Raw genomic sequence first — 16867 nt, forward strand, 5'->3', positions numbered from 1 at the left:
GCTCGTTAACGCACAAGTCTTTGGGAAAAAACTGCATTTTGGGAGAGAACTCGAGTCCACCACATTTACACACATATGCACAACTGTCCTTCTGAAATGTTGAACCCCGTTCGTGTTTCCCCACTGTACACATTAAGTTACTGATACTTCAAAAGGAGAGCCTCCTCCTAATATGACTTACTGACAGTCTGTATTACTTGCAGGATGGATGTATTCAAGGTTAATATGAGCACAGTACAGCATAAAGATGAACATTTTCCTCAGTCCAAAATCTCCGCAATCCTTCGCAGGATCGACTGCAGATGTACTGACCCTCGAAAAAACAGCAGGAGTAAGACGCGTATACCAGCATTTCCAGGCCCACGAGAAAAACTGTCATTAATGCCGCGATGCATTTTCATGTTCTTACTAGAAATAGCAACAGATAGCTTGCCATTAGTTCTGTAATAATCATGTGTAGCTGGCAAGTTTTAAAAGGAAAAATGGCATCTTTCTCAACCCAAAACCTTTGTTTATTTATACTAAGATGCCGTAAATAATCCTACTTATAGAGTTGTACATGCGGCCCAGCAGATTGTCTCCTCAGATCAGACGGTGATCAAACTCGATATTTAAAGCAGAAGCAGTCCACATCTACGCCAAGTCTGGCTCGGAAACCTCTCGGTCGAGTTCACGGAGCGTCTCGGAGTTGTTGCCTCTCTGCGTTACGCAGCTGCGACGCAACAATCAGTTTCTCAAGAGCAGTACTAATTTACGGATCCGATTATTTCAAGTCAAGATACAAAACGAGCTCCAAATGACCCCAAAGTCATGACCTGTTGAGGGCGGACTGTTAAATCACAGAAGGCGAAAACGATTTGGGAACTCCCGCTTCTCAGATGTCCCACACACATCCAAATAACTGCTGCCAGAAAGAAAGAAAGAAAGAAAAAAAAAACAAGATTCATGAGGAGCTTAATGAAAATAATTACTTGCTTTCAATGAAGTAGAAACAGAGTTTTAATTTAGTTGCTGCCAAAGCACTGATCATCCAACAGATATTGAAAATCAGTCTTCATTAAAGTGAAAAACAAAACCATCACATCAAGGCCTCCTCCTCGGACACGATAATGACACAACCGTGGAACTACATACTGTCTTTACTTTCCACTGATCAAATGAAAAAAACAAAAATAAAGACTGCAGGGGCAGGGAGGGGGTGGGGGTGTATGAGACCCTTGGGGCCAAGGTCGTGTATTGATCAGAGTGAGATACAGATCCAGGAGGGCTGATCTGCACACACAGGCACACTCTGCTTAATGTGTTGATATTGGCAGGCCAAAATAAACTGCTTGTATGCATGCCGCGCACACACACACACACACACACACACACACACACACACACACACACACACACACACACACACACACACACACACACACACACACACACACACACACACACACACACACACACACACACACACTCATCTGATGGTCCCTTGTTAACTCTTTCCTCTGGGAAAAGGAACAAAGCAATGTCTTGCGGTGGTGTTGAGATGCAGGGTGCAGAGATGACAGTGTTCACCTTCACAAGGCCTCTGCTGACCTCTCGCAGTTCGCACAGCCTAGCAGTTCCGCACCAGCCCACTGGGGGGTGTGTGTGTGTGGGTGGGTGGTCTCATCAACTTAAGGCAGGTAAGGTGGTAGCTATGTGGCAGGATTTCAGTTCATTTCTTCCATTTCTTTATTTCCTATCCAGTCAAATTGCGAAATCCTCTTCCCTCACCCTGGTGGGGGTGGGGGGGTGGGGTGGGGAGCTAGAAGGGGTCGGGGGAGAGTGGCTCCCTTCAGTAGGGCTTGGCCCACTCGCTGCTGGGGGGGCTTCGGGGAGCGCAGTTCCCGATGGAGGAGGAGCTGGACGAGGCGGGGTGGCCCTCCCAGAACATGGCGTCGCTGGGCTTGGGGGGGCTGGGGAAGGAGCGCGAGCTGTCGTCCAGCGAGGCCTGGTTCTGGGGGGGCGGGGGCAGGAAGACGGAGGAGGCCTCGCCGCCCTGCAGGGCCTCGCCGCCCGGAGCGGCGCCGCCACCGCGGGCCGGCCAGGGCCCGTTGTACCAGCAATCCTCCCGGAGGCTGTCCGGCGGGCAGGGGCGGCCCGAGCAGGACGGCAGCGGGGGGGCACTGGGGGGGCGCGGCGCCGACACCCGGGGCACCGTGTGGTGGTGGTGGTGCTGGTGCTGGTGGTTGTTGTTGTTGTTCTTCTCCACGTCGTCCAGACACTGGACTGGAACTGTTGAGGTGGCTTCAGGGGGGACAGAAGGGGAGAGAAGATGAGACGCTGCCAAGGAGAAGAAGAAGACAGGCCGCTGTTGGAGCGTCGCTACTGCTGCGCTCGTTGACGCAACAGGCACTTCTCATCACTGCGATCCAGTGACCACGTTTACATGCACAGCTTCATCGAGCTATGCTCAAAGTTCGGTTTTCTCGTCTAATCGAACTTCTCTCCTTGTCCCAGTTTACATGCAATGTAATTATTGACAGGATCGTGTCCTCTTCCCCCACACTAGGGGGCGACATCAGTCTTTTCAGCCCGTTCATTTCCAGTGAACCTCTTTCTTTGCACAATAACAAAACAACCGAAGCGGGATACAACACCGGTGTTATGTCCGAACTGGTCTTTTATTTACTGGGTTTCCACACCGAACAGCTGCTGATGTGCTGCGACGCTGAACATACGCAACATATTACTTGTGATTATACTTCAACCACTGTGCCGCGGCACACTAGGGTACTGTGAGATAACGTCAGGTGTGTTGTGAAAATGATCCACTTTCACTTAATTGTGACTGCGCTTTAAAAGGAACGTGAGCTGACTGTCCTCCCTCAGCTCCTCCCAGGACATCAGCTTTGTGTGCATCTAAACGGGCCCAGGTTTCACACTGAGTGAGTATAAAGAAAGCATGAATCTATAATTGTCACGGTTAGGCTAGAAAGTGTAATTTTTTTAAAAATAATATTTTGGCTTGTGGTGTGCCATGGGATATTTCAACATAAAAAAGGTTGAAAAACACTTATAGTCAGTGTGAGTCATGTGGTTGTAAACCTCAAAAACCCGTAAAACCTATCTTCAACTTGCCTTTAAAAAAAAAAAAAAAAAAAAAAAACAACAAAAACTTTTTCTTTGATCAAATGCCTCCAGTAGGTCTGCAGTGTGTTTAAGATTTACTAGGAACTACTAAACTTGATGTACAAGTGCTGTTCTAACTAGATGTGGAACATATACTTCTCAGCCTTTTTAGCCTTTTTAATTTCTACACTTCATCAGATGTTAGGATGAGCGGCATTCCGAGCAGCAAGAGAGGAATCAAGTTGGCAAGACTCCACTTTCCTCTCTACAAGTAGGATGGTAAATGTTGTGTGTGCACAATACTTCACCGAATAATGTCTTTACATGAAACTAAACAATTTTGATTATCATTAAATATCAATAACAAGTACGTATGTAAAGAGCAGGTACACTTGCAAAGAGGCGGCCATATCCTAAATATCAATAATTAAAAACTATAAATCCAACCATGAGCGACACGCTGCTGCGTAAAACTGGAAAAGTTTTCCAGAGACAAGACAAAAAAACATGACAAAACCCTCTTCACCTTTTAGTTATTAATGCATGTGAATAAGTGAAAATCCCCAAATAGTAATTAGTAGTGTTCACCAGCACAGAGCGAAGCCGTGCACAAATTACATCTTCTAATCTCTGCCCTCTCTGCCCTCCACACACACACACACACACACACACACACACACACACACACACACACACACACACACACACACACACACACACACACACTACTGCTATTGAATCATCTTGAGCAAATAAAGTATGAGTATTTCCACCTGCCCCCCCCTCCCTCTCCCGTCTCCCCCTCTATCCATTGGTCCCTGCCATTCTTCCAGAAGGGGGCCTCCCGGGTCCTGGATTTGAATAAAAGTGATTCCAAAGGCACATTAGAAGAATACAGATGCATAATATGACTGAATAAATACGCAGCCGCGGTCGCTTCCCCTCCTTCCGCCTCTCCTCCCCATTTCTCCCCATCTCCCTTGTCTGAGTTACAGGATTACCCTCTTATTCAGCGGAATAAATAGGCCAAGATTTATTTTCTTGCCATATTTCGTTCTAATTTTCACCTCCCAGTCCGCTCTTCTCACACTCCGGGGGAATTGAAAACAGAGGAAAATCTCCCCCTGGGTAGAATGCATGGTCGGGGGGAGGGGCAGGAGGGGGAACGGACCATTTTATGATGTCTTTTATCAAAGTGTTTGAGCACTTTGGATAATATCCACAGTCTTATCACACCCTCGCATGAATGGCAACGAGGAGCAGCAGGAGTGATCTTCTCGCTCAGCGCTACTTTTGCAGTGAAAAAAAGAAAAGAAAAAAAAAAAGTCCTTGACGAGCGGAAGTGAAGAAGTCGGGCTGCACCAAACTTCTTTCGTTTGATGTTCGCCACAGTAGTTTCTGTTTCGAGAGGCTTGAAATTCGACCATGGCACGAGACATTTCAGTGTACTGTAGGTAAATCAGAAGTCTGCCAATACAAAATACTCAGGTCAGGGACAAATGTCGAACTTCAGAATTTCTCCTGGCACCTTCAAGTTTATACTGCAATCTTTTAAACCTATAAAGCCTGGAGGCAATCGTTATTTATTCATTTTTTTGTTTTGAAATACCTGTTGAATGAACTGTTGAAATGACACTTTGACCTCTCAAGATGACAAGATAAAATATCAGCAGGTTCCTCCAAGAGCTAAAAACGGGCCAAATCTTTAGAAGCAACTGCACGGTCCAAGCAATTAATGCATGCAAGTCACGTTCGGTGACGTGGAAATCCAAAAAGTGTTTTCGTGACACTTTTGCGATATAACATATTTTCCGCACTATTAGGCACACTTAAAAGCCTTAATTTTTTTTTAAAAAACCACAGCGCGCCTTATAATGCGCAGCACCTTATGGATTGATTCTGGTTGTGCTTGCTGACGTCGAAGCGATTTTGAGAGGTACACGGCGCCCTGTCAAGATGTTTTACCGTAGTACGACTTAGGTTAAATTACAAAGCCGCACCGCTCGCAGCATTACGGCTATCGCAGAGTAATACACACTCTGGTTCTGGTGTGTGTGTGTGTGTGTGTGTGTGTGTGTGTGTGTGTGTGTGTGTGTGTGTGTGTGTGTGAATGTGCGTAAGTGTTACCTTTCTGGCTTCTTTGATTCCGAGCCGCAGTAGAGAACCTCCGGTGGATTACGACTCGTGTTGGTAACATATTTCTAGCGCTGTTCTGTTTTTTTTTACGCTTCACAAACAAGTTTTAGAGTTACTGTGAACGCGGTTAATAAAGTCTGACTGACTGACGGACCTATCTCTCAGTCTTTTGTCTCGCTTAATGCGCCTTATAATTCGGTGCGCCTTATGTATGACATAAATTAGTAAATAGACCGTTTATTGACTGTGCGCCTTATAATCCAGTGCGCTCTATAGTGCGGAAAATACGGTACCTCGATATCGACACATCTCAAAAACCACATCCTTATAGCGATACCTGAGAGGACTTTCGAGGTTTAGTTGTTTCCATTACCAGTTTTTTATCGCGATATTTAGGTTTTGCGCAATTATACGGGTAATGGAAACGCAGCTAATGACAACAGCTGCGCCTAACATAAACTCTTGGGAAACCTAAGAGCTAGAAAGAATGATCATTTGAAATTCAGCATTTAGGGACTCTTCAAACTAAAAGTAATGCAGTTTTTTTAAAGAAGTAAATCAAACTTGACGGCAATGAAGAAGTACCCCAAGCACAGGTGTCATCCATCTTTCTGCCTGTCTAGCAGTCGGGAACTTTAAGACAAGGCTGCAAAACCTGAAGCGACGGTGCGGCTGAGTGTGGCACGGTGTTCCGCCGTGCTTCCGAGCCTCACCTTGTCTCGTCTCGTTGAAGAGCGGCCTGAGCTTCCTGATCAGGCCTGCCTGGTGCTTCAGCTCGGAGTGGAGAAGAGTAACCTTGCAGCACAAGGCTTCATAGGACTGCAACATGCCCCTGTCCCTGCACAGGTACACAACATCTCATGGTTCCATTTTGGTGTCAAGCACAAGGACACGAGACAGACAAAAAAATGTTGTTTGTGGGAAGGAAATTGTGGGTTTTAGATACATTTTTAACACTGATTCACCCTGACAGAGACCTTTTTTTTTTTTTTTTGAGAAGAACTTGTTTAATGCAGATGAGATTCAGCACTGTCATTTATTGGTGCTCTAGTTCAGAAGCACTGGAGTTCCACGAACACATTCATTTTATAATAATCCCTCGTTATCATTTTTTGAGGCGGAGACTTGTTTATCCTCTCTCCTTAACTGTTCATAATAATTTAGAAATAAACAACAACCAACTGCTAAAGCACAGCTGCGCATGACACCAAACAAAAAGGTGGTGCTGCTTGCGGCAATACCTCCAAGCATTCCACACCTTGCGTAAAGACACAGAATCTCATCAACACTTTGCCTTAACTTGAAACACCTGCACTTAACAGTGAAAGGAACTGAGGAATGGCGAGAAGAATATTAAAGCGCTATGTGCAGCCGGCGCACAACCTCTGAAAACTGCTGGAGAATGCAACACTTATTATTCACGTGGACAGAGAAGTCAATTGACAGGGAGATCCTAACAGGAGATCCTAATGTTTAGTGAATTTTTTTAAATGGCTTTGATGAATTGATTGATTAATACTTTATTAATCCCGAAGGAAATTCAAGGGGAATTGAGGGGTTTCTACGGTGCTGATTGCTATGGTACATCTGAGGTCATATGCGGCTGCAGAGAGACCACAATGTTTGAAGCTGCACCCTCCTCTAGTGGCCAAAAGGAGAGTTACAACTGCACAAGACGCCACAGGATAATCTTTTATACAGCTGTTGCTCTCCACATCTACCAGTGGTGTTTATGCTGGACTGCACTGGCAGGTTTTACTTGGTCCAATGAGGCAATTAAGTCATTGATTTTTGATAAGAAAGAATATATATTCCGAGTGTTGCATTCAAGTACATTAAAAAAAAAAAAAAAAAAATGTTTAAAGCGATATAGTAAATTTGTAAACATTTTCTATTGCAAGCACATGCATGAGGCACTGTACCTTGCGTTACACTTGGGGTCAAAGGTCTGGTCCAAGTCTGGTCCGTTTAGGCCATGTGGCTCCTCCTGCTGAATGTCAAGCAAACAAGTTGTGAAGTTACATTCAGATTCTATGTTGCTGTTTTTTAGGCAATAATAATGAAACAAATGCCTGCATAGCACTTTTCAACCCCCGAAAATAGGATCAACATAAACCTTAATATGCTCAGAAAACACAGAGAAAGAACACTTGATCTGCTCGACCGTAAAGGATGAAACACAGGGACTCAGAATGTCTTCCCTCGGTGGTTTAACACAACCATTTTATTTCTATGCGATTCAAAGTGAAGGATTTGACCCTGGTGAACCCTTCTGTCACCTCCTCTTTCTCCACTTCTCAGTTTCCTCGCTTCGATTCATCTTGACGGAACCACATTTCTCGCTTCCCTCTCTTCAGTTTAACCCGCAAAAACCTTTGGAAGGTCTGTTGTCTCTCTGCTCGCTTCTCCCCCAGCCACTCCTGCCTCACCTCTCCTGTCCTCTCAACTCTTCCTTCCAGCTCTCACTTACCACACTCCTCTCCAGCACTCTGCTCTTTTCCAGCGTGATCCTCTCCAGCTCATCCTGCAGCGTGCGGATCTTGAGCTCGGCGCCGGTCCTGTCGCCCTGCCAGTAATCCTGACGACTGTTCATGCTCTTCATGACTGCACAACCAAAGAGCACTCTTGCATTATTTGCTATTAAAATGCAAACACTTCAGTAAAAGGTGCTAAAATACTCAAAGAAAGTTAGGGGCATCAGACTTTTGGGTGAGATTTGCAGAATATATTTTTGTGGAATTTGTGGAAAGTTATTTCTACAGTGATTTAATGAAAAGTAGGGAATAGATAGTTGGTAGAAGGACACAGCAATATTTTTCTCATCTCAAACAATGTAATGAAACAAAAACTGACAATGGTGGGCAAACCACAAGAAGAAAAATGTCACTGATGCATGATTAGGAGGACTGTTTAAACATTATTCATCGACGCAGGACATTAAGTGGTGATTCACGGATCAGACACTTGTGATTATTTCGGTTAATTACCTTGCAAAGTTTAGAAAAGGTCAAATTAAGTTTCCCAGTGAAGGAAATAATGAATTTTCGTCTCAATGTAAAGTTTCAACCGAAAGCTGAATATCCCCAACTTTTAGTGGGCATATTATAAGTATATGTATCATGTACAGATTAGAAATGACCTGAAAATCCATTTGTAGTCGAAAAGGGCGATGCTTTTAAATGTGAGGAAATCGTTTAGGATAAAAAAACCTAAAAGCACAGCAGCATGCAAGTCCAAGTCACGTCAACTGTCAAATACTTATCACTGTATATGCATATGAAAAGATTTGAATGAATGCTGCAGGGCCACATGGTGATTTTCATGGGCAATATTTCACCTTGCACTTCCCCCAAAATAATGACTAACAAACAAATAAATGACAGAAATGTCTATGTATTTTTTGCCTGGTGGATGTGGTGGTAATGATGCAACACACGCATTCCATCCCTAAAACACTACTTCATCTGTTACCCATATGGAATGATGTAGAAGTGTGCATGTGTCACACTTGCAAAGGCAATCTAGTTGCAGCCTTTCTGTACACGGACAAACACGCACGCAGCGATGTGACTGACAGGCAGCGTTTTGAGTAATGACGACGTGGAATAAGAGTGAAATCATGTGTGCACTACCTGTACCTTGGCTGGTCTCCATCTCCGTCTTCAGCTGCAGGAGCTCCCACTCTTTGGCCTGCAGCTGCTCTGTCAGCAGCCTTTCACTTTCACTCTTCTCCTTTTTCTGTGGGAGCGAGGGAGGGGCCAGTGAGGTCAGGAGGGACAAGAGTGGAAGAGGAGGCAGCCCTCTGACAGGCAACATATTCTCTTTTGGGCCTTTGGGTTCGTTTGGTCCAGCAAAACGCTTCCTAGTTCTACTTGTGTCAGGAGTAGTAGCATTAATAAGTGATAATAATAATGATGATAAATAATGTAGTTCTTTCAGGGCACGTACCAGTTTGTTGAGCTCCAGCTGCAGGTCCTCCTTCTCTATGTAAATGCCACGGTAAGCACTGAAGGCCTTGTTCACATACTGGGGGCCTTCTGATGGCGGAGCCTCTGGTCTGAAGAGCTGCATGTAAAATACACATGAATGAGAACAAATCAACTTCATTTTAGAAAGCTTGTGGTAAAAAAAAAAAGAAAAAAGAAAAAAGAAAAAAGAAAAAAAAAGTTAGTTCCAGGGACATGGCCCAGCAGCCAAAAGCCAATCCTCTCTTTAACACAATTTTATGGATTTTATGGTACATATCAGCATAACAAGTAATAGTTATTGTTTAGTAACTTTAACTTAACCAGCTGCAGCAGAGAAGACACAGCCAGAATTGTTTTAACTGAACTAAAACACAGTCAGCAATATTGTTGCAGCAGTGGTTCAGTTGCTCTTTCGCCTCTGCGGAGTTGAATTTAAGAAAATAAAGGCGGTTATCATGAAAAGAGAACCTTGCACTGTAATGGATATACTACCACTGTTTATGGCATCCCATCTGTGTTGTGCCGCTGCAACAATTGCATTTTAAGCAAAGACATGTTCCGAATTTTTGCCTGTGTATTTATTTAGGCTACTCTTAGTTAAAATAGTCTTGTGTGTATTCCAAGGTTCCGTGGTGCTCCGGCACCCAGACCGCTAATGTGTTTCTGCCTTCCTCTTTCTTTTAAGATGGTGGAGACTTTTCCCTCTCGTTTTATAGCTTCGACTGCAAGCCAACAATATTAATGAATCTTGGGTGCAGCCGGAGGAAAGAACTATGCAGAGAGCTGTTGAATTTGCTGACTTTTCCAGACTTTCTGTTCGAGAGAAAAGAGGAGGAAACAGAAAATAAATACATTTTTATACATCTTTGCGCGAAACACAGCCATACCTTTGCCATTGGGTTTTGCAATACATTATTTTACTACATCCCACTCATGAGACTTTTGATGCTGTCTTTGATGCTATTCTTGAGCTACTCTAAACAATAAACTGGCATTTATTTTTTACATGAATTTTGATTTTTTTTTAGACTTTGTGACATCCGAGCTAAAGCTGAGAACAGGGTGAAAGGGTGCTCTAGTGCTGTTTCAGAGGGCAGCTGCTCTACCACAAAAAAACACCAAAAAACCAAACCAAACCAAAAAAAGCCAACCTACTAATGAACTTGAGCAGAGTGTGAGATGGAGTAGGCAGCTAGTTCACTGACAAAGTTTCCAGTCCATTTGGGTGAACTAGTGACCGTGCTGCATGTTGCTTGCCAGCCTCAAGAAAGTTGCTGTGGAACTTGTTTGGGGCATTGTCGTTAACAAAAGCAAGAAAACAAACCTTCCTGTTCGTGTTGGTTCCTGATAAAGCCAATAGTTAATGATTAGTGAATTGGTAAGCATCTCTTCTGTTTGCATTAATGATGGGTTAACTCATATGGGTGGATCAAAAAAAAAAGATTTGAACTCCTCCTTCACGCTGGGAAATCAATGGTACACCAATCATCTTTCCCCTTGGCCATCACGTCTGCAGAATTAACTGATACTTGAATTCAGGGTCAGCCATGTAATAAATAAATCAAATTTCGTCGTACCATTCAAAATTATTTATTACCATTTTAATTATATCTATACCTTATCCTCCAGCTGCTTCACCCTCCTCCTCAGCAACGTATTTTCCCTCTCTGTGTCTCGCAGCCGCTTCTTGATATCCTCGTAGGCCGTGACCAAGGCGAAGTGAGAGGCGACAGATTCGTCGCCGGCGCAAACTGACACAGGGCTCTCCCCAGCAGCGGTGTAGGCCGTCTCGTGTTTAAGGATGCAGATGTCATCATCCACTGCCAAGGGCTCCATGCCTGCACGGGCCGTCTCTGTAGCAGACAGGAGAACTGGCAATGGCAAGTAAACAGAATGAGTTAAAAACACTTTTGGTAAAATTATTAATTCTTTGTGTATATCATATTAATACATAGACAAAAAAAAAACTTTCATTGCCATTATAAGGTATTTGACTTTCACACAACTCTATAGGAGTCAGGAATGGGCATGTTGTCAATTGTTTTCTTTCCATAAAAACCAAAGAAGAAATGTATGGTGTGGTACTTTGTCCTGATTTTAAACATTCGCTGTGATTATTTGCAGCCGACATTTACCAGTTTCACAGCTTATATTTCATAATCACCTAATCCAAAACTTCAGTATGATATGCCACGTATCCAAACTACAAATTAAACAACCAAAACAAAACACATGTGGTTATACACATCTGACTTCTTGTCAACCTGAGACATGAGTAACATAAGTGTCATTGTCCATGATATGCGACAGAACACCACTTCAGGTTAAATAAATAAACGCATGAATAAATAAATAAATAAATGAATAAATAAATAAGCACGTACAAAAGCAGACTTTGATACGTGTCTCGAAAAAGAAAGTAGACAACGAGGGGCTAACCTGGGCACGATCAACTGCAGTTAATTTATCAGCGATATTGTCCGTTTGACTTTAGATTAGAATCGAAACAGTCCAGTCAAATACGTAACCGGAAAACGACCAAGCTTCCTGATCCTTTTTCAAAGCAGCAGACACAACGCTACCGACTCTTAGTGATGTCAGCCTGCAATGATGCAGCAAACACCGAGGAGCCAAGTTTCTGACGTGTCTAATCGAACACTAACACTGTCTATCACTGTAATGATAAAGTTTAGGCGCAACAATTAGACAAGTAAACAGCTCCATGCTATTGACACACACTAACCAGCGTTAAATAACGAGTCAAACTTGAGGAAAGGACGACTTTAGAAAATGGTACAAAATCGAAACTGTTCAGCAACTGCTCATTAGAAAGATAGTCAGCGTGAATTTTAGACACCCTCACACGCAACAGAATTCCCCCAAAATGCCACACAGGAATATTAATATTACCCAGTTAAAATCACTATTGAGCACACTAAAACCTGCCAAAACCGAGATGTAAACAATCTATGACTCTTGTCTATACGTGATGCTAACGTTACCACGTTAGCTTCCCGACGTCGTTTAAAAAAACCGACAAACACACACAAAAACACAATAAAAGAATAAACAACACAGCCGGAAGAAAACTACGACCGTGGCTGTAAATCACACGACAGACGTTACGTTGAACAAAACGAGCAAATTATTATGTCAATAATTAGCTAGCGCTCAGCTAACGTCTCTTGGCTATCAGTAGCTAGGTGAAGCAAGAGCAATAGATTATTTTATTATCTTGGCTTTCACTGACCGTCTTCGATGCTGTTCTCAATTAGATGCCACTTGGACGGAAAAGCAAATCATTTGTTCTCGGAAAAAATATGACGGCTTTATCGAAGGAAATCAAAGAGCTGAGGATGGACGTTCGCACAGTGTCAGAACACTGACAGGTGAGGAAACAAAAACTTCCGGGAGTCGCTTGGCTGCTGAGTCCTTTCAAAATAAGAGCACGGTCTGTGCACAAGAGAGATGATATGGCACACTGCAATATATACGCAAATATCATCTGACAAACTAAAGAGGCGAAAGAAAACAGATGTGTTCAAAATAACACAAAAGAGTCAGTTATAATGCGAACAAGAGACGAGGGAAGTAGGTTTGTTTATCCAGAGAGGAAGCTGAGCACTATTTGAACCTCACAATTCCTAAAGGACGTCAGCGTTCGTCCTAACGCGGTGTGCTCAACTGTGCAGTATTTTGTTGTATTCGTTGAATTGAAGCTATGTCACCTTTTTACTAAACATCCAACTCCTAGATAAACCATGCAACTGCGTTCCCTGCGGTCCATCCGTTTACATTTATGTGTAAAGCGGGCATTTGTTAAGAAAACGCGACGAGTTTCGTCAGACACTTCACAGATCGCTTTGACTGCGGTTTTCTCTCACGGGAAGTGGTATGAACCGCTGACTCGGCCCATTAATCGGTTACATGGCAAGACAAGGTAAGATTCACTTTCTTTTGCACACATTGCTGTTGTTCACACGCACTTACGGAATTCTTAATTATATTTTACAACATTCTCGGTTTGCCCGAAGTTGATTTAAAACATCATCATCATCATCATCAACAACAACAACAACAACAACACACACACACAAATAATTAATTTATCGAAATATTTGATGTAGCCTAGCACGCTAGCCATTTAATGATCCATTCTCCAATTAAATAAGAAACAAACAAAGTTGGGGCGTATTAAATACGCTTGCTCAATTCTTGGCTTTACTTATTAGACTGTCAATAAATTAGCAAAATATATCATTTGGTCGTCATTACTTAGGAGGATAGTATCCTTTTCATCACGTCACTTTTTTTCTTAAGGGAGTGTAGCAAAATGCTTTTTTTGTGATCCTCTAATCTAATTGACCCCAAATCCCCTCTGTAATATCAGTAACAGATGAAAAGTATGTGCTTTAAAGCCTAAATGAAGGTAAAATGAAATAAAATATGTACGTGCAGCCTGGTGTTTTCAGGCCTACAAATTAGTATTGTCTTCATCTGGCACAGCACGTCCTAATTAAAAGATAAATGCTCTTGTGTAATTGTTTTTTTTTTTTTTTTTTTGGTATTGTAGTTTGTGATTTTTATTTTTTATTTTATCACTGGTAAAATAAGTTTTAAGAAGTTGTACAAACTGTGTGTATTGACAGAGCTGAATCCGGGCAGCTGTGACATGACATCTGAGAAGCAGCCAGAGATTTCCATTGTCGGGACGCAGGAGTGTAAGTTTCGTGGTTATAGCGCATGCTAAGACCCTCCTCCCTCTAAGGTGCTTTCAGAAATCGAAAATCTAAATTTTGCAGTTTGTGACGCAAAGTTCAGACAGATTTGCCTCTGTGCTGTATTACTTCACATTTGGCTGTGCAGGTGAATATTTATAGTGGGATGAATGATTTCATGTCATTGCAGTGTTGTCCAGGTCTCAGCAGCTGCTGAAAGACATAGAGGAGATGCTCAGCTCTTGTAAATCAACAGACCGCTCACGACCTAGACAACGCATAATGGTATATATTAAACTATGATTCTGTTTTTGCTTGGACAAAATCAGCCGCTCATGATCAGAACCTTTTTTCGACTCTTGTCACTGGCGTACCCTCAGAAACTCTGACGCTCATTCTTTCACCCGGGCAAATAGCTCTGGCTGAATGCATTGCGTTCAGCCACAGGAACTGTTTCATCTACATCCATCATTTATCAGTATTGCTTCCAGCCTCCATCCAGCGAACAAAAAGTAATAAAACAGATATTTGTTAAAGGCAGTGGCACAAAAAATGTTAAATGCATGTGCATGTGTTGGCATTTGATGTCTGCCGCTAAGATGGCAAAGATAAGCCAGTCTGCATTCATTTCAAGGTCCAGTGTGTAAAATTTGGCATGATTTACGATTTTTACATTGTGTGTGAGTGCTGCAACCTAAAATCTAACCACTCGATTTCACAGTTTCTTCTCAAAATCTCCAAACATTACACACTTTACCTTTTACAACAGAACAGTGGAATAAACAAAGACGTGACATCTCAACCCCTCGATTCTGTGGAGTTAATTGGCAGGATAGGGATTAGAAATCACAAGTAAATTTTGCATTGTAAGGGATTTTAAAGCTAATGTATGGTGACATGTTGTATACCTTCAACTGTTTTGAGAAATTATTGATTGTCCCTTTTATTCTCGTATTTCTGGCAGTGATTAATGTAGAATTTCCCTTTTGTGCCCCGTGTGTGTCGCGATCGTGGCAGCGGCGACAGCAGCAGGAGTGTCAGCTCCGCGTAGAGGAGGACGAGGACACATTGGTTGTGGGCGGTCTCAGGTTTGAGGTTGCATCCAGTAGGGAGAGTCTGCAAAGGCTGAGTCTGCAGGCTGGTGACAGAGGTCACCACGACAACGTATGACTGATGGCGACCATAGCGGCCCCTGTCAGAGCCCGTCTGCAGGGTCAAATGACCGGCTGAGGTTAAAATGGCAGCTTTTGAGGCGACACTTGACACAATTTTGAACGACTGGTAAAGTGCTCCACAGCTTGTCACCCTGTGATAAACAGGAAGTATTTGAAGACATTTACTCGAGCCCTGTTTGTGTTGTTAAATGTGCTAACCAGATAATTTTGAGTAGAGATGATTGAAAAGCTGTTTTGTTCTGTCAATGTAACTGAGTTGTTTCTTCCTGCCTGTTATTGAGGGCCTTTCACGTTGCCATCGCGTGTGCTAGATAAAATGGTAACTCACTGGCATTAACATATGTTTAGTTCCACCAATTCATTATTTATGCTTGTGTGCAGCTACAGATTTCAGCAGCAACATGACTTAGTGTTTAAATAAACAAGCTCTTAAGGGTGTGTTTGTTCATTGTTTGTAGATCATCCGTCTCCAAGAGTGCCTTCAGCGCTCTGACTTTCACTACCCACCATGCTGCTCTGGTGCGGTCTGCCTGAAGTAGAATAAGATGATAAATGAATATGACTGGAACCTTTAAGAGCTCAAAATGTCATAAACGCAATTCTGTGCATCGGGTGAATATTATGACAGCACAATGGCCCAGTCCCGTTTCTCATCTGTGCCCCTGCCCTTTGGCCCTTGGCCCTTGGAATTGAGTCACAAAGGGGTAGTCGTGTTTCCTAACCCTATGAAATGGTTGTCCTGTCAGGAACACATCACATCAGCAGCAGCTGGAACTGAATCCTCTTTATGCCTGTCCAACATGCCATTCACAGCTGTCATCAGATTAGCGATTAAGCTGTAGACTAGGGTAACCGTAAGGTTCGATAATGTTAATATAACTGGACCATAAATTAATTGAAACAACATTAGATAATAACAATGAGATGAGAATACAAATATTGTCATTTTAAAACGTATGTTAAAGGAAACATACTTACCTTTGTGAGTGTTGATTGCAGTAGACACAGAGCCACAGTTTGTCCCTCGGCTTTGAAAGGTGCTGTTGCTGGAGAATCTTAGCGTGCTCCGAACACTTCACCTTACCTCTGTCTCGACAAGAGCCAGGGCGCCCTGCACCTAAAAATCTGAATGCAAAAAAGGGTTGAGCGGGAGGGTTAAGTGGTCGGTGCAAAGGGCGAAATGGGACTGAGCTAAAATCTCAGTCTTAAATGTGTTCCTCTGCCCCTCTGCATTATTCGGCTGTTTTCCTAGAAGGTCAAATGCATCATTTATTGTGGCTTCACTCCACTGCAGACCTCTTTTGGGAAACCAGTGTTTAAAGCACGCATCATGTAAAATGTATTTGTGAACTTGTGATTCCACTCCTTGAACTATACTGCAGTTTGAATAATAATTTTTTTTGACTGATGATGCATTTAGCTGATATTCTTTGCCTTTTTTGTTCAATAGATCTTAGGTCATGGTCTTGAATACTGTGTCTAATGGGCATTTCAGAAACCTCAGCCTAATATGAAAATGCAGCACTTGCAGACAGTAACTGTTGCAACATAACAAAATTAAAGATTAAGTCGTGCTCGTGCAACTGTGCAGCTTCGCTCATTCACATTTGTGTAAATTTGATTTAATCTGATGTTTTTTTTTCAGTAGAATCAAATGTAAAGATGTCCTCTCCACATTATTATCATTGAATTAATCCCATGGAAGGGAAAAAAAAAATCAGTAGGCAACATTTCATCACTCTCACCTTTCTTAACTTGGCTC

The 16867-nt window shown here is 42.7% G+C and overlaps 1 protein-coding gene across 5 annotated transcripts; it reads right to left on the bottom strand.

Moving 5' to 3' along the window:
- Nucleotides 1-981: 981 nt before the first annotated feature.
- Nucleotides 982-12980, bottom strand: azi2 (5-azacytidine induced 2). Of its 5 annotated transcripts, none has more exons than XM_076012487.1 (8): nucleotides 12852-12980; nucleotides 10830-11083; nucleotides 9193-9309; nucleotides 8877-8982; nucleotides 7715-7848; nucleotides 7167-7234; nucleotides 5958-6082; nucleotides 982-2283 (listed from the first exon to the last, which is right to left on the bottom strand). In XM_076012487.1, exons 2-8 carry the CDS (start codon nucleotides 11046-11048, stop codon nucleotides 1832-1834), a joined length of 1221 nt encoding a protein of 406 aa, XP_075868602.1. In that variant the 5' UTR covers nucleotides 11049-11083; nucleotides 12852-12980; the 3' UTR covers nucleotides 982-1831. The 5 variants fall into 5 exon arrangements, with proteins under 5 accessions (XP_075868602.1, XP_075868603.1, XP_075868605.1 ...); XM_076012488.1 differs by lacking the exon at nucleotides 12852-12980 and adding an exon at nucleotides 12463-12637 and having other exon boundaries at nucleotides 7167-7231; XM_076012490.1 differs by lacking the exon at nucleotides 12852-12980 and adding an exon at nucleotides 12463-12636 and having other exon boundaries at nucleotides 7167-7231; nucleotides 8883-8982.
- Nucleotides 12981-16867: the final 3887 nt, after the last annotated feature.

The sequence above is a fragment of the Nelusetta ayraudi genome, unplaced genomic scaffold (assembly GCF_046127955.1).
Source record: "Nelusetta ayraudi isolate G7.1 ecotype Tasmania unplaced genomic scaffold, CSIRO-AGI_Nayr_v1 ptg000136l, whole genome shotgun sequence".
Lineage (NCBI taxonomy): Eukaryota > Metazoa > Chordata > Actinopteri > Tetraodontiformes > Monacanthidae > Nelusetta > Nelusetta ayraudi.

What these genes read in the sequence shown, in the direction of transcription:
- azi2 (XM_076012487.1), bottom strand. Translation starts at nt 11,048, where the DNA reads ATGGAGCCCTTGGCAGTGGATGATGACATCTGCATCCTTAAACACGAG. An exon ending in GAGTGCTGGAGAGGAGTGTG is followed by an intron (nt 7,235 to 7,714) that starts GTAAGTGAGAGC and finishes CTTGACATTCAG; the next exon opens with CAGGAGGAGCCACATGGCCT. An exon ending in GACCCCAAGTGTAACGCAAG is followed by an intron (nt 6,083 to 7,166) that starts GTACAGTGCCTC and finishes GTACCTGTGCAG; the next exon opens with GGACAGGGGCATGTTGCAGT.